This window comes from Tasmannia lanceolata, unplaced genomic scaffold (genome assembly GCF_043159265.1).
Source record: "Tasmannia lanceolata isolate RefF3 unplaced genomic scaffold, GAP_Taslan_0.1 ptg000003l, whole genome shotgun sequence".
Taxonomy (NCBI): Eukaryota; Viridiplantae; Streptophyta; class Magnoliopsida; order Canellales; family Winteraceae; genus Tasmannia; species Tasmannia lanceolata.
The window spans coordinates 17,678,824-17,701,589 of NW_027518680.1; the positions used below are offsets into that span (position 1 = coordinate 17,678,824).

Sequence of the window (22,766 nt, forward strand, 5' to 3'; positions counted from 1 at the left end):
ATCTACCAAAAAGTCAAACATGTGTGGCTGTTCTCAAATGCAAAAGCCAGCTGCGAAATGGCTTTCCACAAAATTGCCTAGCAAATCATGAAATGGGTTTATGCGAAATTGCCTACCAAATCCCTTAAAAGATTGTGGAAAACAACAAATCACCACCAAAAATCTCTATATTTAACACATCAAGTGCATAAATTTAAGAATGAAACTACTTATTAACATCACAAACCTGATCACCTCAATGAAAACAATTATGTCAATATACTGGAATATAATGTCATGCTATTTAAGAGATAATTAAGTCATATTACACCTATAAGAGGCGGGACAATTTTTTTGTTTAGGGTTTTTTCCTTTTTAAACCCGACCTGACCCGAGATTGGGTTGTGTTTTTCAACCTGAAACCCCCAACCCAAGACCCTTGATTTCTAAACCCAACCCAGGTTTATATTCAGGTGGGTCGGGTCGGGTCAATGCGGGTTGGATAAAACACGACCCAAGTTGCAACCCTACTTTTTTAAACTAGAAGAGGGTAGCCCAGGGAAGAAAAGGTATATCATTTCCCTTTTTTTACTAAGCCAGTGCATTTCCGTGGAAATACACCCACATATCATTTAAAATCTCCCAGTAGAAAATATCAGAGTAGAGGCTTGAAAATCAGACTGGATTTCAACGCTTATGAGAATGGATATAACATCATGCTAATAATTAAGAGTCAGCTATACCTGCTTGTCCTCTGGGATGAAAATACCTATAGATGGGAGGAATGCCGACTCTTACCATTACATGCCACCACGATGAAACAACTCATAGCCCATTAATGTATCATCACCAAACAATCTCGGTAGTCCAACCACCAGCCTACAAATACAGGTTAAAAAGGTTAAACAACAAAAATAAACAATGATACACAACAAACATTAAGAAGTTCGCAGAAACTAAAAAATGGTAGCAACAGCCCAAATCACCATATATGTATGTGAAGGCCACAGCGTTTGGTCAATCCAACAAGCGACATTGGCATTTTTCTTCATACTCAATATCGCTTCTGACGGTTATAGACTGTAATTTTCATTCATAATGGCATGGATTAACAAACACAACCTGAGCTCTGCCCTTTCCGATGGGTGAAAGAAATGGGACACATACCTTTAAAAAAAAAAAAAAAGATACGGGACACATACTCTTTCAGGGGGGTTCCATATCATTCGGTTCAAGGAATATCATTTTAGTTTATTTTCAAGATGAAAATTTACCTCCAAGCAAGTGATTTGTGTTATCCTTCAATCTAGCCAAAGTGAGGAAATCATTGAAGACAAGTCGCTATTTCGAGGCTGCAAAGTTCAAACACGGTCCAATTAGGAGGTTTTCTGCTAAGCATGGGGTGGTCAATTGCCTTGCTGCTGCTCAATTGTACCACAAAACTATACACAAATTTGTGTGTTTTTCGCTAGAGAAGTCCAAAGTGTTCAATATATCAAGGTTGGTGGCCTCATTCTACACCCTCAGTATTAAGGACAAAGGCGCCAGCATTCAAGTAACATCAAAATTTCTTTCACTGAACACAAAAGCCTGGCTACAGTCTCACGGAAAATCCCTGCAAATTTTCATATGCAGGGAAAACATGCATAAGTATTGAAAAGCGAAAATCAACATTTCAATATATTTTTGGTAAATAATAAATCATATCCGTGAGAAAACAACAATTGGTTAGAGCAGTTCCCAGCTCAATCACATTTTTTGGGATCAATAACAAACGTTGGCAGGAAACTCTTACCTCTTAAGTAACGAAATTAAAGAAGAACCTCACCACGGCTCACACCCTTCATAAATTTCTGAGTCATGGGGGATTGGCTCAGATAGCAAGGATGAGGATCCATAAGTTTCTAAGGTTAACAATCCTCATTATGAAATTAAGAGAAACCTGTATCATTTGTATTTAACAAAATAACAATATCCATCAAAACAAATTATTACTCGGCAAAGTTACAGAAGTATTGATTGATGGTTACAAAGGGGGCAGAAAGAGGACATGATAAGAAGAGCAACAATAAGAAGAAAATCAGATATTGTACAACCTCAGATGCCTAAGAATCAAGAGATTTCAAGGTAGGAGTCTATGTAGAAAAGTTGAGTAAGACAAGAAAGAATTGTTTAAGCACTAAGAACCCCATTTCGACCAAGTTGCGAAACCAGAAAAAGGAAGTGGTTTTTTTACAAGTTGCTCATAGAGCAATTCCAATGTAGAAAAGTTTTGAAAATATTGTAAAAGAGAAATAGATGATATAAATAACAAGAAATTTATGTTATGAAAGGATAGTACAGAAATCCCCCTCTTTATTGTGGTTAAACAGTTAAAGGAAAAAAAATTGCATCAGTACAGGTATGAGTGTGGGCTATTGAGTGTCGGATTTGGCAAACATCAAAAGGAAAGATTCGCATATTCGCCAAAATATTTTAATAAATTCTCAAATTTTGTTTTTTTACAAACTAATATCGTTACAAGTAATATATTGTATAATTTTAATAGCTCAAGTAAATATAATATTTTTATTTCCATATAAAATCTTACTATTAGGATGGATAAAAATCAAAACATGCGGTGATTATAAAGTTTTCTTAGTAGTATGCATATAAAAACAGAAAAAACTCATAAAAGTGATCTAGAAGTGTCGATACTATACCCATTTAGAAAAAACCGTGTAACAGATCAACTTATTCTAAGAGGTACAATCAAGCATAAAGTAACAAGAACATAACCACACATTTTTAAAAGTTGAAGAGCGAGGATATTCAGTGATATGTTGTGGACCCGGGAATTTGTGTAGGAGATTACCAGATATTGGAAAGTAGTAAGTCAGAAGCAGAAATAAATTCCTCACGACATAGTTATATTATAATAAAAATAAATGCTTCTTTTAGGAACAAATGAACCCTGATAGACTACGCTATATAACCAGAAAAACTAGTGCGGCAATATAACAAAGCCACGTAACAGTGGCATTCCACCTACAATCCTACATTAAGTTGCCATATCGGACACACATCTACAGGGGCATTTAAATCATTTTATTTCACCTTCCGTGTATCCAGATATTATATTTACAAAAATTTGTAAGTGTGAGGATGTAACTGGAGAAAGCTGCTGCAATTTACAAAGCTACCTGAGAAGGATACTAGTATAAAATTGTCAACCTGATGCAATTTATAAAGCAAAGTAAAAAGATAATAATCTTGTATAAATTGTCGTGTTTGATGCACACATCACGCCAACATGGCTACTTGAGAAAGTTATATTTCATCTTTCTATTTCCTGTTTCCACTGACCTATTTATAAATGCTATTTCACATCCCACTTAACTTACAATCAAACATTTGATATGATCATATCTAATATGAACTAGAAGAATGCTATATGCTGACGTAGAGTAACCAAGACACAGTCTGTTTTCAAATTAAAACCACTATGACAGAGACCAAAAAAGACATTTCTTGTTGATGTTGTGGTTTCTATGAGTGAACCCCGTTCATGAAACAGTATGGGCCTACTGGTGACTGGGGATTTTTGATGGCTCTATGAGTGGCACACCATGTCCTTGTACAAGTTAGGTGCATGCAAAGTAAATTGTTTTCCACGTATTTACCCCATGTTATATTTCTTTGTAATAAGACTCTTCGTACATATGCAGAGTTACTACTTAACCTCCTTCCTACATAAGATATGACAAAATGGTAAATAAAAAATAAAGATACTGCTTAGTTATATGTTAATGACTACAATACTACCATACAAGATTCATATGGTTAACTACAGATGTTGGCATGTTGCATTAGATCCCCTCATTTATTAGCTTTAACAGATTAAGTTTTGAAGCAATGGAAAATTATGGCTAAACTAGTAAAGCTACATAAATTAGCTAACATCTTAATCTCAAATTAAAGCAAGCTGAGTTTAGCTCGGAATAAATGACAAAATTGAGAAACTATGATTCTTCAAGGTATAAATGCCAAAGATGGCCAAGTGAGAAAGCAGACAGAAAGAACGAAGACAATAACCAAGTAACAATAAGTTTTGGTAACCTGACGAACCTTAGTGCTGCTGAGTCGCCAACTCATTGCTACTACAAAGTAGAAACAAAGTCCATTCAAAACTCATAACCATTTGTTTTTTAATGGTAAAACTCATAACCATTTAATCCTACTTTTTTCTTCAAAATTACTTACCTACATAACTCATAACCAATTAATTTTACTTTATTTCTTAAAATTACAAACCTACATTACAAAGAGATGAGATTGGAACCTTTATGGAGAAAAGGATGGGTCTAAAGATGATGAACTGCATTTGGATTTTGTACTTTCCAATAGAAACAAACAAGAACAGACGTTCATGAAAGAGATTTTAGCAGAAATCCCCACTCTCCTATCTCAGTCTAACCATCTAAAACCTAAATCATCATTACACACACATAACCTGCAATGACTAATCAAAGAAGGCAACATTCATATCCAGACAACTTATATATTCCATGCCACACAACATGAACCATGAGCTAACTTAGTTAGCTCTGCATAATCTGAAACTCTGAGATCCACAGATTTATCCAGAAACATGTGCAGATGAGATATATGGATGAAATATTACTACCCAAATGAAGAAAGTCAGATAAAATGAACTAAAGCCTTCATCAAAATAATAGTTAACTTACATGAAATTATGTATTGGTACCCGAGGAAAGTTTCCTGTAAGAAAGAAGAAAAGATTGTCACCTGAAAACACTAGACTACTGCGTTTAATTCAGATCCTGACGGAGTTGAGCACCTAATGTTAAAACTGAGGGGAAGATACATGAGTTTGAAACTTGATCAAAAGAATAAAACAAAGGAGAAATCATACACAAAAAATTTTCCATCCTGAATCATAAGGAATACACATATAGTACAATGGAAACTTTATAATCTATTAACAGAAGAATGGAAGAAAACACTTAACATATCATCCATGCTAAATGGAACCACAAAACAAGTGACTAGTATAAGTTATCTACAGGAACAATAACGCAATAGCAACAAAGCTCTGAGTAGACTGAGTTTTAACATCACCCAATGTATCTGTAGTCACCTTAAATAAAAATACAGTGCATGCTGACATCCAGAAAGTGACTCGAGCAACGATAATTATGTACACTTTCGCAGCCTCTGTAATTGCCTTCTGAAGTATTTGTCCAGACTCATTCCTGAGGAACCAAAAAATTTGTTCTTAAACTAAAACAAAATCCTTAAAATCATATACTTAAAGCCAACATAGTACAGATAAATGTAATGGCAAAGCAGAATGAAGAATAAATGTGCAAAGGAAGCCATAAAGCATACCAATCATTTGGCAGACGAATTGCGTTGTAATGATGAAATCCAATTGTTTGAAGGACCAACACTGTTTCCCAGTCCATGACCAAATTGCGACGCTTCAGTTGGCAACGTTGGTTTTGTGCTTACAGCATTTCTTTTTGAGGTACCCCCAAGAGCAAAGGAAGTGGATGGAATGGGAACTTTCTCTGCAACAGTCCTGACTTTCTGTAACAATAAAAAGTCAAGTCAGCTAAAATTCTATGCAATAAACTTAAAAATCAATTCAATAGGAACTTTCTCTGCAAGAGTCCCAACTTTCTGTAACAATAAAAAGTTGAGTCAGAAAGAATTTTATGAAATAAACTTGAAAATTAATCCATCTTGTCGTTCCTGAGTATCATAATGGAACTAGAAATTAAGTACTCGGAGCATCTTTCCATGTACATCGTCGAAAGAAAATAAATCTATCTTGACATCCCCAAATATCATTATGAACTAAAAATTAAGTAGTTGGAGCATCGTTCCATTTATACATGCAACAAGACCATATGTCATCTGAATTGAAATGTACAAAAGATGAACTCTTGAAAAAAACGTCATATGCCAGAGGCAAAACAATCAAGGGCCACATTGCTCAGTAGAGATATAAACATGGACTTTTTTCACTATATGGTCAAAGCTAGGAGGCATCAAGGCGGGTGAGACACTGACGATAAGGATGACATAAAGGAGCTATAGTAAATTAGTTTGAGAAACTTTACACAAAGAAGGTGGAATTGGAGACCAAATCAAGATGGGATGGAAATTTAAGCTAATGAAGTGGGGGGGCAAGATGGTTGGAAAGAAGATTTTAAGTGAATTTACAAGGGAACATACAAACAATGAAGCAAATACCATATTCATAACTCATCACAAAGAAGGAAAGGGAGGTGGAAATGGATGACTATGATCATCCAATTCGCCAGCTAGGCAAGCCTTTGGAAAATTTGCGCAAAAAAACTCTCTTAAAGTTGAGAATGTGCATTTGATTAAGGAGGCGTGATTGAATGTCACTTGCGTCCTTAATCAAATGCAATTTTGGCATTCAATACCGTAGCTCCCTTAATCAAAACCTAGCGCATGCCATATCTCCATAGCCTCCTTAATCATTGGTTGAATATCAAATGCATATTTGACATTCAATACCATAAGTAAGAAGGTTGCACGAATAGCGATGGGCTAATTCAAGATCACCACTTTCCAAGGGATCTTGAAAAGTGACATAATATACATGAAGATTAAAGTGGGATGATTTGATGGCTGTTATCCTTCCATAGGAAAGAGATCCTGTCTCTCAGTCATTGGACTACATTGAGGGAATTTCCCTTGATGATGATTTGGTATATCTGAGCTAGGTCTACCAGCTTGGTCCCATGAAGAGCTTCCATGTTGTTAGAATCCTTCAGTCCTTCCTTATAGTTACCTATCCCCAAGTAAGCCCAGAGAACTTCATTAGCCTCATTTCTAATTCGCGTCCTAATGCATGGTGAGCCAGAGTTGCCAACACTCGTGCTGTTTGAAGTTGATGTCATTCACTCATTTATAGGTCCCGACTCCCCCAGTAAGCCAATAGAAAGTCACTAGCCCCATTTCTCAGTAGCCTCCCAATGCATGGTGGTCCAGAGTTGCCAACACTCCAGCCATCAAAGTTCAACTTCAGCCATCTATGCGAGGGAGGGATCCATCTAGTTCAAGGACTCTCAGATTGAAAGTTGCTCTTCAACATCTCCTTCCATGACCTGTAAAAAGAAAACATCAAGGACTCTCAAAGTGCATGTTGCTCTGCTTGATCTCCTTGCATAAACTATAGCAGGAAGACGTTGAATACCTCGTAACTTGAAAATACTAGATGCCTACCAGACAACCATAAAGAAGATTTGTCTCTGAATATTACTTTCACCTTTAGATAACCCTTTGAAAACTTTCTATGGATGAGGAGATGGATCCTCTAATCCAAAATGATACATGAGAGTTAGCTATGCTTCCTCCTGATAAATAGAAAGTTGGGTGCAGAAGGGTATGCAATATTGAGTATCATCCAAATGGGGACTATGGACTGATTGAAGTCTCGTCTATTGTCAAAAGGTTACACGCTAACAGTTGGTGTAGACAATTTTGAGAAATCTCTACAGCGCTAGAATTAACTCTATTCAAGTCATTATCTTCATTGCTGGATGCAGGAAATTGGCCCCTTTATCAACTTGATATCAAGAATGCTTTTCTCGATGGTGATATGCAAAAGTGGAGTATATGGAACAACCTCCTAGTTATGTTGCTATGGGGGAGTCGAATAAAGTCTACAAGTTGATTAAAGCCATTTATGGGCTAAAGCAGTAACCTAGAGGTGGTTTGACAAATTCAGTAGGCAGTGTTGATCTAGGAAGCACGGGTACTCTCTCGGGCCTGCCGTACCCGTACCCGACACGTATGGGGTGCGGGTACGTTCGGGTACGCCCTGGGTACGTCCCGGGTACGCACCCCCATAATTAAAGAAATAAAAATCATTTTTCTTTTGCTGGGTCCGACACGCCCTGCTTATCTTATCTGGTTTGTAAACCCTCCTGCTTCTTCTCTGTCCTTTCCTGTACTTAGTATTTACATGTAAACCATTTAAGTAACATTTACTTAAGATTTACATGTAAATAATGGAATACCCCCTATTTGGATTTATTAAAAATAGTTTCAAGACCCAAATCTAAAAGGAAAAAAAGTCAACTCTCCTGTTCTAGTACAAAATTCGCAGAAAAAGGGTCGGGTGAAAATTTTAACTTCGAAACGGTGGAGTATTTTTCAAATTTTAAAAATTCATAAAATCTATCATGTCAAAACATTATTCAATCCCAAAAGTCCAGTACAAAAAATCTCATAATTTGGTCTCTAAAAACTATTCATCCTGTCAGGCACTGGTCAACACACTGGCGACAGACTTTTTTTCAAATGAATGATGTATTGATGCCTCATGTAATGAAATATGGAACTTAATCACTTATGAAATGAAGAGTAATATTAGAATTTTCCATTTTGGCGATGTTATTGTTATTTGATTGCTCTCCAATTTTTATTTTTTTTTTTATAAATATATAATAAAATATTAAAATATATTATTATATTCGGCGTACCCAAACATACCCGCACCCGGTTTTTTTGGAAAATCACGTACCCGTGTCGTGTCGTACCCGCACCCCGTACCCGTACCTGTGCTTCATAGGTGTTGATTATGGGTTTAAACAAGCCTATTCAGATGAGTCTTTTTCGTGAAGCTTTCTTTGCGGCTGCGGTGGCACCAGACAGACACAATTATTTTAGTTATTTATGTAGATGATATCATTGTTCATGGAAGTGATACAAGTGGGGTTGCTGATTTAAGGACACTTTTATAAGTAGCCTGTCTGAAGTGCGGTATTAGTTTGTCTTATCGAAAGTATGTGACTAACTTGTTAGAGTTTGGCTTATTGACACTCCGATGAACCCAAATGTGAAGATTGATACTAGACAAGGTGAACGATGGAATTGTCCAGGGAGGTAGAGAAGGTAGATTGGAGCGTCAAGTTATTTGACCGTGGCTCGGCCAGAACTTAAGATTGGTGCTGGGGTAGTTAGTTAGTTTATGCATTTGCTACGACAGCCACATTGGGACGCAGTGTGCAAAATCATAAGATATCATAAGGAAGCTCCATGTAAAGGTTTGAAGAAAAGGTCTCCTGATTGGTTGGAGTTAATGGGTTTTTCCGGATTAGAATTGTTTGAGATCAATCTAATAGAGTGTTTACTTCGGGATATTTTATGCTTTTCGGTGGAAATTTAGTAACATGAAGTAAGAATGGCCAAATCAGGTGTAGAAGCAAAATAAAGTCATGGGTCATATAGCCTGTGAGATGATGAAGGTCAAGTCTGTTTTACAAGAGATGGTTTTAAAGTTACAAGGCCTATGACTGTGTATTGTGATAATTAGACTAATATCTACATCACAAGCAATCCTGTTTATAATGAGAGGACCAAATATATTGAGTTGATTGTCTCTTTATCTGGTAATGCAAAGAGGTGGTTACTCCTTATGTTAGGTCTGGGAGAATAACTTGTCGATTTATTCATTAGGGTGTTAGGAAACAATCAGTTTCAAAAGATCTATGACAAGCTATATCTATTTTCAGGATGATGGCGAGCATTGCAAGAATAGGGCCCAATACTAAAGTTGTTAAGGTGTTATGTCTTTAGGATGGGTCCCATCCAAAATGATGTATATAATGGCATACTTGTAAATAATGCATCTAAAAATTTCTAACAAATTCTCTCCACCTCCCTTTTCTTTTTACGGCTCTTTTGTAACGCACGAACATGTATTACCCCAAAGAAAACATCTAACCAGCATAGGCTAGCAAGATAACTGAAAGTTTCTGTTACGATAAGCTAGACATAACCAGCCAAGTGGGTAGATGAGTCTATAAAATACCTGAAAAGGTACACTAATAACAAAAAACCACTGAGACAAATGTTAATATCAGTGACTTGGATTCTTCTATTTTATTTTATTTTTCATTATTTGGCATTAAAACAAAAGAAACATTTCAAAAACATCACTATGCTCCTGATGCATAATAGATCAAACAGATTATTTGAAATTTCATGTTAAGTAAGATCAATAGATGAGTTGTTGTGTAGCCGCTGCAATGTTGGGAAATATACGAGAAGTGACAAGCAAGAACATGTTCACTTCTTGTCAGATATGGAATGTTATAAATGGGATAAATTAAATAACATCTTTAAAACACTTACAGCCTTCTCCCCAGGAGGATTGTCAGCAGTAAAATTGTTATCAGCTGCTGATTTGAATTGCATGCGAACTCCAGGGCGAGCAGCATTAGATGATACTATGCAATCTGTGGTCCCATCTGAATTAAGAAAAAATTCATTATATTGGAGTAGGTGACCAGAATCATGTACTTAGCGCTCAATCAAGTCTTAACAGAACGTTATTTCCAAGAAGTGACTATTAATTAGTAGTGGTGGTGGTCATTTTTTTGAGGAGTAATTGCAAACAAGCGAACAAGCAATGAAGTGAATGCCAACATGAAGTTGTACTTGTAAGCCAAAAAAAATCAGATAGTACAAGAAAGGAATTCCTTGATTGACAGAGCCACCAAAACATAGCCTCGGTTTTCCAATAACACAAACAGTATAAAAGCTTCTTCAGTAAGATAGTGGAACTTCATTAATTTACTACCACTAGATAATGACCAGATAGACATCAGAAAACCACATCTCAAGAATTTTGCATTCTACTCATCAAAAAAAAAAATCTGCAATTTGCTTATAAAGGATCAAAAATCACAAAATAAAAAGACGAAGTCCTTGTCTGAAAGAGCCACCGAACATACTACACATCAGCCCTTTGTATTTCAATAATGCCACACACACACACACACACACACACACACATGTTTGTGAGGCCCACATGTTTGTGTGTGTATACATCGTACATGGAGTGTCAAAAAAATTGTGAGGCCCACATTATGGAAAAATTGTGAGGCCCACGTACAGAACTTCACCATATAGAAAACTTGACATGTATACACAATTATAGGGAAGTGATATTTACGCCCCTTTTGATCACTAGGGACACCCAGCGCTAGTGTATCAATGACTAAAGGGGGGCTCATGTACTTGAAGTCAGAAAAATCCAGAGGGTTTGATTGCCCCGTACACTGGCGTTGGGTGTCCCTGGTGATCAAAAGGGGCGTAAATATCACTTCCCCAATTATAAATATAGATTGTTATTCATATATCGTAAACAGTATAGAAGCCCGTTTAGTAAGCTATACGAACTACATTAATTTACTTGATAATGACCACATAAGCATTGGAAAAATAACTTTTACAGAATTCCACAAGTCGAATTACAAATTTGTTTTCAACATCTTTAGAAGCAAATAGTTAAGGACTAGGCCAGACACAAGACACTTCCAGTTGCCTTGTGCTAAATGCTAGTCATACTACAACAAGGATGCCTTGTTCACTTCCAAATTAGAATTGAACGCTCAGAATAATTTTGAACACACAGCGTGCAAGCAATTAGATGTTACCTTGATGCTTGTCAACATCCATTGGCATTGCTCGGCTACTAGTACCTCCAGACACTGGCTGCAAATTAAGGCATCAAGTCTCATCAGCACATATGAAAAGGAAATGGTATCTATTAATCGCGAGAATGCAAAAAAATTGTAGTTGAGTAAGTTTTGGGTAGAATACAAACAGAATATCGAGGCTGAGTCTTTGCCCTTTGGGCTTGCTGATATTTTAAGATGGTCCAGTCAAATATGTAATCAAATTCGTATCCTGTAATTCATGGGGAAGAAAATGTAAAAAGTAAGGACCAAACATACAATGATGGAACATATTTATTGCAAACTGCACATATTCAGTTTGGCTCATGAATTTCGCATTGAGAAAATCCTGATACTAAACCATAATAGGGGGAAAATGTGACATAGAAATCTGTAGTAATCCATTTTTCAACAATGATATTATACTGTATCTTCATGAAATTCCAGGAAGCCAGCTGATGATTACCAATGTTGATGGAAGTCTGATATGGGTGGTTCATGGTTCATTTTAATCCCAGTAAATTTTGAGAGATAAATAGCCCTTAAAATGAGCAAAAGTTTGCTGGATAATAGTCCATCCCAAGTCAGAACAAGCTTGATAACAGCTCTCCAGTCCAGCTTAAAATCTCACTCAGTTAAGAGTTACAAACCAAACAGAAAAATAACAAGCAGAAAACATGTAAAACCACAAAGCCGGATCCAAGGCAGTCAAGAACAAAAGACAATGTAATAAGGAAAGACCAACAATGATACTCAAAAAAATATCTGCTCTGAAATTAAGCAAGGTTTGAAGACTTTGTTGTATCAGAAATCATGAGTAAAGATAAAATTAAGCCGTAATAAAGAATTATGTTATCATTCAAAAAAAAAAAAAGAATTATGACAAAATAACAATATTGGAGAGCTGACTGTTAAAAAAAATATTGGAGAACACTATGGTCAGCCTTACCCACGAAGAATATACGGGTGATAAGAACTGGCGTTTCAATAAACAACAAACATAATTTAAGATGATGTAAGAATGAAAACTCTGTCGAGTCATACTACCTTCACGAGTAAACAAGTCACGAAACAGGCGCTTCAAGAATCCATAATCAGGACGCTGATCAAATGTCAAAGAGTGGCAGTAGTGGAAGTATGATGCAAACTCTACCGGATGAGACTTGCATAAAACCTTTAGAAAACGATCGCATTGTCAGAGTCAAGCCACTCATTACAATTTACAAATTTACGATAAAAAAGGATTATGAGGTACATATATCAGTGGAAGTTACATACTTCAATAGGAGTTGCCAACTTCTTTTCACATATCTTATCATATTTTTGCTTCTTTGTAGCAGCTTTTAAACCCTGCCATGGAAGGCTACATGCAGTAATATACATATCAGTTAAATGAACATAGCAGTGAAATCAAGGAACAAATGCTTAACAGGAGCACAAAATTAATTCTCAGAGAATATGTGCCATGTTCAAGCCTAAAAGGGCACAAATGAAGCATGCACGCAATAATAAAACTATAAGTGCAAAGAAGACATGAAATTGCTATGAGAAACAAAACAAATTTTAACCATCACATGTTAAAAATAAAAAAAAGAGCAGCTTTTTTTTATGATGAAAAAAAGAGCATCTTTTAATCAACCACACAATAAAAAGAATGAAGGGAAAAAGCATACCTTCCTCTCAGAAAATACAAGAGAAGGTAGCCAAGAGATTCCAAGTCATCCCGCCGGCTTTGTTCTAAAGATAAGTAACCAGAATGAGCTATAATGCATTGCATAACTTCAAATTTAAATAAATCAACAAGTGACTTTTTACTCACCAATGCCTAGATGAGTGTTGCAACTGGCATAACGTGCAGTACCTGTTAAATTTTTGTTCTCCCTGCATGAGATAGTTATAAAAGTAAAATCAGAATAATAAGAGAACAGAGAAGTCAGTTTATGGCCTTGGTATTAAGATCTAAGACCCCAAGGCACAATAATACATCTTATTTTTTCAATAATATACAGACTACTAAAATTTTAAGTCAAACACTAAGACAGAATCCATAAGCATTGATCAGTCAAACACGTGATTCATAAAGAAGATTTTAACAGTAGAAAAATTTAAACAATTACTGGATTGAGGTTCAAAGTTAGAAAAGACTTAGTCGTACATGAAGAATTGATTAACTAGACACATATTGAAAAAAAAGAATTGCATCAAAATTTGTGAACTTGTTCTTCTTTTGATTCAAAATAGTCATAAAATAGATAGATAACAAGCTGAAGCTATACAAGCTCAGTGGCCAACCAACCAAGGCATGGATGTATTCTTGAAAGCAACATCTATAAACAGACCAGGACAATCATTGACTTGTCTGCATCGACCAGTCTTAGCCACACCAAGTCAATAGAAACTTGTTCAAAGCCACCAGAGTCTAAACTTGTTCAAAACTACCCGAGTCAAAGACACTCTTAAGTCATCCCAATTTTTCCTTGGGCGAGTCCTTATCATGTACAATCTTCTAAGCATTGCTTGAAAGCAACATACAAATGGTGCATATATTATGTCAAAATATTTATATGAATCTCATGTGAAATGTGGTCTGTACTGAATTATCATAAATGCATGATAGCGCATGTCACCAAGCGCTCGATGTTATTAAACCAGTATGAATAGTTGTCTTCGGTATGCGATGATTCCAAAGTGTGTATTTGTGCTTAACCTAGTATTTCCTGAAGTTACATCTTAAAATTCTATCATTTGCGTATGTTTCCACTTTCCATACATTTTAGGATTTTATAGGATTTCCACTGAAATTTCCACCTGAAATCGAAATGATTCCTTCTCTGTGGCGACCGAAATCAATACCAAAACCGAAATTGAAAACCTTGATAGTGCATCTTCTCATTGACAAAAAAATCCAATCAAAATAAAAGAAATGTATATCTAACTCCCACAGCTAAGAGCATATTCAGATCATGAACTTCCAAGCATGAACATTACGTAAGCCACCAATAATGGACAGAAGATGTTTAATTTTAGATCACTATTCAAGCTAAATTACGACTAGATATATCAGATTGTAAAGGAAAAGGGATCCTCGCAGCCACAATCTTACCATGAGAAATAGAAACAATACCTGTAAGGAATATGACGATTGGTGGTAGAATCCCGATATCTTTTTGCCAGTCCAAAATCGATGATGTAGACCTGGAGAAGTTCGTACATACAAGACAAAGGAAGAATCAAACATAGTACCAACTACCAATACAGTAAACTCCTGGTAAAATAAAAATGACGTCATATTTTTATTTTTATTTTGAATGGTGAAATAAAAATGAGCTCATGATTATCATTACCTGGTTTGCTTTGCGACCAAGACCCATTAGAAAGTTGTCTGGTTTGATATCTCTGTGCAAGAACCCTTTCGAGTGGACATACTCTATTCTTGTCATCTGGAAGCATAATGAAAGTTGTCCAGTTTGATATCTCATTGCCGAGTAGCAGTGGAGTTAAGAGATACATTCTAAATCAATGCAAAAAAAAAGTGCAGGTTGTCTTGTACGGAGAAATGTAAATTGTAATCTCAGAAGCACCAACAGAAACAGTTGCGGTAAAATGTTGGTTTCTATATGGGATGGTAACTGAGTTCTGTTGTTATAATGCTTAATTTATAAACATCACCGCCCATCTTACATGTAATTTCTTAGCACATGGCATAATAACATTCATTTGAAAGAAGAATCAGAATTACACAGATAGCGGCAGGAGATTCGAAGTAAAAAAAATAAAACAAATATTAGTCCATAAAACAGAATAAAGATGAAAGCTCTTGGCTTTCAAACTAAATTGTCATGGCCTTTTAACGTCAAAGCAACAGCAATAACATGCATGTGATTCAGCCAAACAGCGGCTTGTGTAATATATCAATCACAGTAGGAAATTTTGTTTACCATCTGATCAGCCAACATTAACACCGTCTTCAAAGAAAACTTCCTTCCGCAATAGGCAAACAGATCTTCAAGACTAGGTCCCAGCAAGTCAAGCACAAGGACATTGTCCTCCCCATCTACCCCACACCATTTGGTGTTGGGAATACCACCTAAAAACATAATGAGTTTTAAAAGGCCATTAAAACCAGAACGTGAAAAGGCAAAAAAAAAACACTTAAAGTGAAACAAAATGAGGCACAATACTTTATACATACTTCCTCCTTGAAGAATATTATATAGCTTGGCCTCATAGAGCAATTGTGGGTGTTTTGTCTTACTGTTTTCCTGTAAACCAACAAAGTAAGATGACCCATTGTCAATGGCCTGTTTTCCTGAACTTCCCGGCATCCTTACAATAATATGACGTTGTAGAGAACAATATCATAAAGCAACAAAACAATAAGCTGAGACTTTCGTTCTTAATGCCCATTTGACATGTGTCCACTAAGAAGCGTAAACATATTTGCTCAATGAAAAGAGTCACGGCAGGCAGAAGGAAATACAAGAGAATGATTTTGTCTAATGCCCTGTTTGGATTGCGGGAATTTACTGGAAAAAGTTTGGAAAGGAAAAATATTTGTAAAAATATCTACGTTATTTACACATAAAAAATAGATAATTTGAACCAAACTTATTCAATTTTATGTATCTGGACCTTCAATTGACAATAATATCCATCTAAATTAACCATAATCATATCATTTCATTATAAATTGTGTAAAAAAAATTTCCACAAAAACATTTTCCGTTAGAAATGTTTTTCTCACAATCCAAAATTCCAAACAGGCCCTACATCTAAAGTTTTATTCTCTAATTGAATACGGGAGATTATTTTTTCACCGTCCCCCAGTAGGATGATGCGCCCCCTTTTAACATGAATTGTGGGCAGCTTTAACGCTTTTTGATGTCAAATCACGTTAAAAGGGGAAGGAGAGGGGGGCAGCGCATCATCCTAAAGGGTGGGGTGAAAAATCACCCCCCCCCCCCCCCCCTCCCTAGAATAAAAAGAAACATGGAGATAAAAATCTTGTGCTGTAACCAGTTCGATTAGAAAAATAGAAGAAGAAGAAATTCTCGTGCTGTTTTTCAACTATACATGCATTAATTCACATTGAGAGCAAATTATTGATAAACCCTAACTGGAAAAGTCAAGGTTTTGCAGCAAATTCAACGATCAAAATGATTCAAAACGAATCACCGATCAAAAAAATTAGCACATAACAATGAATTCATCATGCAGCATCACACTCAAAGTTAAAAATTAAAAGATAAAAAATTCTCACTACCAAAAACAAAAGAAACAAAAAACAAATGTTTTTCTCAGCAACAGCACAAGATAATCAACTCAAGAATTATCCATTTCAAATTCTAACAAGTAGGAGATAAACAAATTACAATAACACATAAATAAGATCAAAACGATTCGATCCATCTGAACAACTTACAATCTTCACCGCAACGATCTCATACGTGTCGATATGCGTACCTATATGGACAAAAATACAAGCAAGTCAGATGTCAAAAGCTCAAGATCATGAGCTGAAGAAAGAAAAAAATTACAGAGAACCAAAAAACTAAGAAAAAAAATTGCAGAGAAGGAAAAACTCACCGAGATAGATTTCTCCGAAGGATCCGCTACCGATCTTGCGGCCTAGCTTATATTTCTGGCCGATGATCCTCTCCATGACCTAGATCTTACTCAAATTTATCAGAGCATGAAGAGCTAGGGTTTTGTAAAATTTTCTTGAGGAATAGAAAGAGCTCTAGGGCAGAGGATTGGAATAGAAGGAGTCAAAAGAAGAGACAAAGGAAGAATTTTTATACAGGATGAGAAACGGGTGAAGAGACTATCGGGTATTTGTACTTTGGAGTGAGGAAAAATCGTGAAAAGAGTGAGAAACTCCTGGGGTATTTTCGGTAATTTTGTGTTTTTTTGGGCAGAGTTGAATGACGAAATTAACCCCCTGATAAAGAACCGAGAGAGAGAGAGACTAGGAAGTAGACCTGGCAAACATGTGGGCCGGGCCCACCCAATCCGTACGGGTCCGGTGGGCCGCGTAGAATTGCGCCTGGTGGATCCACGGGTCACCCGGTTTTTTTTTCTTTTTTTTGCTGTTTTTATTCCCGCACTATAATTGGATGATCCAAACCATCCATGTGATAGGCCATAACATAAATAGGTTGTGTCCAAAAACTCATTTCCATAAGATGATCTTAGCCCTCTTATCTATGGAGGAATTGCATATTATTTATTTATGGAAACCTTTATACATCGGAAGGCTAGGATGATCCTTTGAAATGATTTTTGCGGCACAACTTACTTATGTTGTGTTCCATCACATGGACGGTTTAGATCATCTTATGATGTGATCCGTGCAGTACTTTTTGAATAATATGGGACTATAAGGGCTCACACCATATAAAATCTCATTTATTTGGGTTTTTACAGGCACCCACGGGTCCACCCGACCCAGCCCAGTTTTGACGGGACCCATACAGGCTGGGTCAAATTTAAACGGGTCACTAATTTAGTGACCCGGACCCATAAATTACGGGCGGGCCAGATGGATTCGCAGGTCTAGATCACTTTTTGCCAAGTCTACTAGGGAGCTAGAGAGATTTTAAATGATGTGAGGCCGTGTAAACTCGTATTTTTTCATAAAGACGGTACGACCCCCTCCATGATCTATAGCATCAATTTGGTGAGATTTATAAGATGAATGGCATTGTCTTTAAACCTAGAGGTAGGAGGTCGAGCCCAGCTCACATACCAACAAAAAAATATATATACAATGAATGGCTGTATAAACCATTATTTTTCCAAAAGTACCGTACGCCCCACTTCATAAGATGATACAAACCGTTCATTTGTATGGAGACAGCGTAAATAGGTTGTGCCCCAAAAACCATCTTCATTAAGATGATCCTAACTAGGGGTGGACATGGTTCCGGTTCGAAACCGAGGAACCGAACCGAACCGGCACATATGGTTCGGTTCGGTTCCATTTTTATATGGTTCGGTTCCGGTTCCGAAATCCGGGAACCGGTGCAAATTCGGTTCGGTTCTGGGTTTGGGATTCCGGAACCGAAAACCGAACCGAGAACCGACCCTCACCATATAGAAATCACCCCACGCCCATTTTAATTCACCCCCTTATAAGTTTTAATTCATGCAGGGGATGGAAATATCATTTCCACGAGATTTTATAGGGTGTGGGGTGTGGCCCTAAAAGCTAGTATTTTCAAAAAAGTAATGTACGGCCCACTTCATAGGAATATCCAAACCGTTCATTTTCTGCTTTTTCATGCCTTAATCAAATGTAAAATGACGACAAAAAACAATAAATATCACCCAGGCTGTTACTAGCCCACTACTATTACTGTTACTATGGTTTGCGCCTTGTCGCATGACACATGTAGATGTTTAGCAGAATGGACATCTACTAAACACTAAATAGGGGTTACAGGGCCATTGGTGAAGGTTGGGTAAACCCAGAACCGAACCGAACCGATCGGTTCGGTTCCATACATATATGGTTCAGTTCTGGTTCCAATTTCAGGGAACCGATTATATATGGTTCGGTTATGGGTTTAGCCCAGAACCGAACCGAACCGAACCGAACCATGTCCACCCCTAATCCTAACCTTCTGTATAGATCAGAAGGTTAGGATCATCCTATGAAAATGATTTTATTTTTTGGGGTACAACCTAATTACGTTGTGTCCCTACAAATGAACAGTTTGTATCATCTTATGAAGTGGGTCGTACGGTATTTTATGAAAAATAATGGTTCACACGGCTATTCATCATATAAAATCTCCAATTTGGTAAGTCACAAGGTAATCCTTATTCCTTACCCTCTCGAGAGGAAGTACGAGGTGCAGGAGCAGCGAACATAATTCTTGCAGTAATGTACTTTTTCAAAAACATGGGTTTGCACGGTCAGATATCCTAGAAAATCTCTAGGTAGCCGTTTGTATTTTGGGAGGATTTATATGATATTGTCCTGAAATTTTCAAAAATGACCGCTGGCCATTTCATAAGATGATCCAAACCGTTATTTAGTTGAGCCAAACATAAATACGTATTGACGGAAAAATCATTTTCATAAGGTGATCCTAACCCTTTGATCTATAGAGGTTTACATAATGTGCCATCTCTATGTAGGTCCGAGGGTTAGGATCATCCTATGGAAACGATTTTTGGTCCCAAGCTATTTACGTTATCGCCCAAAAATTGAACAGTTTGGATCATCCTATAATGTCATTCGTACAGTACATATAGTTTCGTTTCGTATGAAGTGAGTCAATACACTGGGGTCATTTGGATACGCGGATTTTAGAATCCAAGATTTCTTCAAAATTGTAGTTAAGAGATACGAGAAGAAACGGACCAACCGTCGTTTTGACTCATTTTTTGACTTCTCGCCTTTCTTGCCGACAGCAAGAGAGTAGCAGATCCTTCCATATTTTCAGGTTTTAGAAGTTCTCAGGATGTAGGAGAGATTTTTAAAACCTGAATTTCTCACTTAAAATCTAAGAAACGGGATCATGAACCCCTATTTACACTGTTTTCAAACTAAAATCCTGAATTTAAAATCGGCGTATCCAAATGGCCCCTGAATAACACACCGAATAACGGTTTGAATCACAATATAGGTTGAAGGTTAGTTTCGTAAATATAGGTAACCATGCGTCATTTATACTGATGCCCCCATCAAGTTCACTTTCCGATTTGGCAGGACGCGCTGAACTGGTTGAAGAAAATAATAACTAATTCAAGGGCATTTTAGTCATTTCTCTGCTGCTCTCTCTTTAAAATCCCAAAACAGAACAAAAAACAAAGAGGTTTTCTCTAGTTAATTAAGAAGAAGAAGGACAAAAGATGGGCGATGTAGAGAAGATGATCGCCATAGGTCTAGTTTGGGGTGTGACAAACGCTATAATGCGCCGGGGTGCACTTTTATGGGATAAAGAACTCCAATCTCGTACATCAAAATCCCACCTCCAAAGTCTTCCAATCCATCAGAAACTTCTAGGGCATATCAAGAATTGGGTAAATCTCCTCTTAATTTGGCAATACTCCATACCTTTTCTCATAAATCTCTCAGCCTCTGCTACTTTTTTCTCTATTTTACACGATGCCCCCATTTCTCTGGCCGTTCCTGTGACCAATGCCACCACATTCGCGGCCACTGCAGTCTCAGCCATGATTCTAGGTGAAGAAACGCGTGTTGGGTTTGCTTTGTTGGGTACTTTTCTTATTGTTTTGGGGGTTTGGATTTGTATTTTGTGAGGATATGGGTGGTTGTAGAATTTTATATAGTTTGATTAGAAATTTTGTACCTGTTTTGGGTTTGATGTTTGTTATCTGATTTGATATTTTATTTTTGTCTCATGTTGTGTTTGTATTAATTTATGGGTTTTGGTAGGCTTATATTCGAATTCTGATTTGTAAATTTGGGCTGTTTTTTTTTTCTTGTCATGATGGTTAGATTGAGAATCTGATTGTGTTCTAAAGTTTTTCATCTAAATTACTGGTTTATTTTTATCACTGGTTTTGTTGCTAAGATGGGTGAGTTGCGTATCACCCAATCTCAGTATTTTTTTTGGTTGGATTTTATTTAATTTGTTCTGTTCTATTGTAAGTTTGCATTGTGCATTTCTGTTTGACGGTATATCTGATGTGTGCTAGTTCATCCTGTTATTTTGTCTCTTGAATTGAGAGATTTGCCCGACTTACGTTCCTGCTCTAGTTTGTAGCATATTGTCTGATTTATGTTCCTTCTATTTTATTTGATTTTTGTCTTTAAAAATAATCAATTTAATCAGCTTGTAATCTGGTTCGAGTTTGCAATCCATTATCTGAGTTTTTTTTATCTATTGGTGTTGTTTAACAACACTCATTTGGTTGATGCAGCAAACAGCATTCATCCGTTTGAATGAAAATTGACTACACTTATGTAGCTCATCCTTTGAAACTCAATCATTCCCTACAATTATTAATGAAGACTAGAAATAATGAAGACTAGAAATAGAATCCTAAAATTTGTAAATTTCCTAGCAAAAAAGAAAACCAACTACAAGAAACTTTCTGCTAAAATAGAAGACAAACTAGTACTGGAATCCTAGTGGGAATAGCCCTCTACTAGCGTCCGACATCACACTGGAGATAGTCTTAAGTCTCCTCATGTCACCAAAACCATTAATTGACCTCACCTTCTAAATCGAAAGAATCCAATAACACCTGATCTGTAGGGGTTCCTTGATACCTTAAAAATTTCTCAACCCTATGAATCCATTCTATTGGATCTAAATAAACCCCTATTTCCATCAATTCCTCCACCCTTTGTTCATATGCATCCATAGTGTGGTCAGCGATCTTCCATAGTTCTTCTATGCATGTTGCTTCTTTGATCAGTTTATTCTTCCATTTGGATGTGATATTGATTACATTAAGTGCCACTTCCTTCAATCGTCCAATGATTGGCTTGAGCCCATACTTGGTTGGAAGGCTTTGCCCTGGAATTATGAGGTTGTGGGCTGATGTCAGCTAACCTAGCAAAAAATAAAAAGAAAATTGTTCGATAATCGAGAATTTGCTCTACTTCAGTCTATCTTCTTCAAAGCTTCTTTTTTTTCACTTGATAACAGCCAATAGTAATCATGGAGATAAAAAGAATTGAATAGCAATGAGATATCCATATCTGGAACTAATTGGAGTTTGCTATCCTTGAGTTTATTAACTATATTTGGGAGAATTATGGAGCGGCTATGATCCCATCCTGCAGTTTATCTAGGGGCATTTGGTTATTATGGAACTCTTTTGTCGACTTTTTAAAGCCAAATCTACAGGGTAGTCACTTGGTATCGGCTTACTTGACTTTCCGCTTGTTCTCCTGTCTAATGTTATCTACGTATGCTCATGGTAATGATAACAAGAGGAAATAGCTATAAGATAAGCTTTCTACCCTTAGATCAGGTATACCAGGTCCTTAGTGGTGCATTGCAGGCAATTTCAATGTTGTAAGATGGCATAAAGAGAAGTCATCAGCATCCATCATCTCCTTCGAAATGCTAAGGTTCTCGGATTTTTATCTCCAAGCACAATCTAATTGACCTTTCTTTATAAAGGGAAATTAACTAGTGGTGAATTGATCATATTTATGCCATTTGGATAGATTCCGTACATCCCTTGAGTGGGAAGAGTTATACCGTAGGTCCTAACAAAAGCTGTTTATCAAGGATTTTCATTTCCTTCTTTTTTCTGTCTTTGCTGCTCGGGAGACTGTTTAAACAGTTC

At 36.6% G+C, this 22,766-nt stretch overlaps 2 protein-coding genes across 7 annotated transcripts; one reads left to right on the top strand and one right to left on the bottom strand.

Annotated features, from left to right (window-relative positions):
* Nucleotides 1–1,632: 1,632 nt before the first annotated feature.
* On the bottom strand, nucleotides 1,633–17,377 carry LOC143853074 (casein kinase 1-like protein 3). 6 transcript variants are annotated; one of them, XR_013237010.1, is made up of 17 exons: nucleotides 17,073–17,377; nucleotides 16,909–16,949; nucleotides 15,679–15,748; nucleotides 15,425–15,573; nucleotides 14,831–14,926; nucleotides 14,611–14,681; nucleotides 13,306–13,367; nucleotides 13,160–13,223; nucleotides 12,765–12,849; nucleotides 12,534–12,660; nucleotides 11,636–11,718; nucleotides 11,466–11,523; nucleotides 10,159–10,274; nucleotides 5,371–5,571; nucleotides 5,120–5,234; nucleotides 4,707–4,740; nucleotides 1,633–1,921 (listed from the first exon to the last, which is right to left on the bottom strand). XR_013237010.1 is itself a non-coding variant. In XM_077362800.1 (15 exons), exons 1-14 carry the CDS (start codon nucleotides 17,146–17,148, stop codon nucleotides 5,374–5,376), a joined length of 1,296 nt encoding a protein of 431 aa, XP_077218915.1. In that variant the 5' UTR covers nucleotides 17,149–17,377; the 3' UTR covers nucleotides 4,892–5,234; nucleotides 5,371–5,373. The 6 variants fall into 6 exon arrangements, 1 of the variants encoding a protein (XP_077218915.1); XR_013237008.1 differs by having other exon boundaries at nucleotides 1,633–3,707; XR_013237007.1 differs by having other exon boundaries at nucleotides 1,633–4,118.
* A 2,921-nt stretch (nucleotides 17,378–20,298) lies between these two features.
* LOC143861670 (uncharacterized) lies at nucleotides 20,299–20,859 on the top strand. Its single transcript, XM_077372557.1, has one exon. It carries the CDS (start codon nucleotides 20,349–20,351, stop codon nucleotides 20,757–20,759), a length of 411 nt encoding a protein of 136 aa, XP_077228672.1. The 5' UTR covers nucleotides 20,299–20,348; the 3' UTR covers nucleotides 20,760–20,859.
* The last annotated feature ends 1,907 nt before the right edge of the window (nucleotides 20,860–22,766 follow it).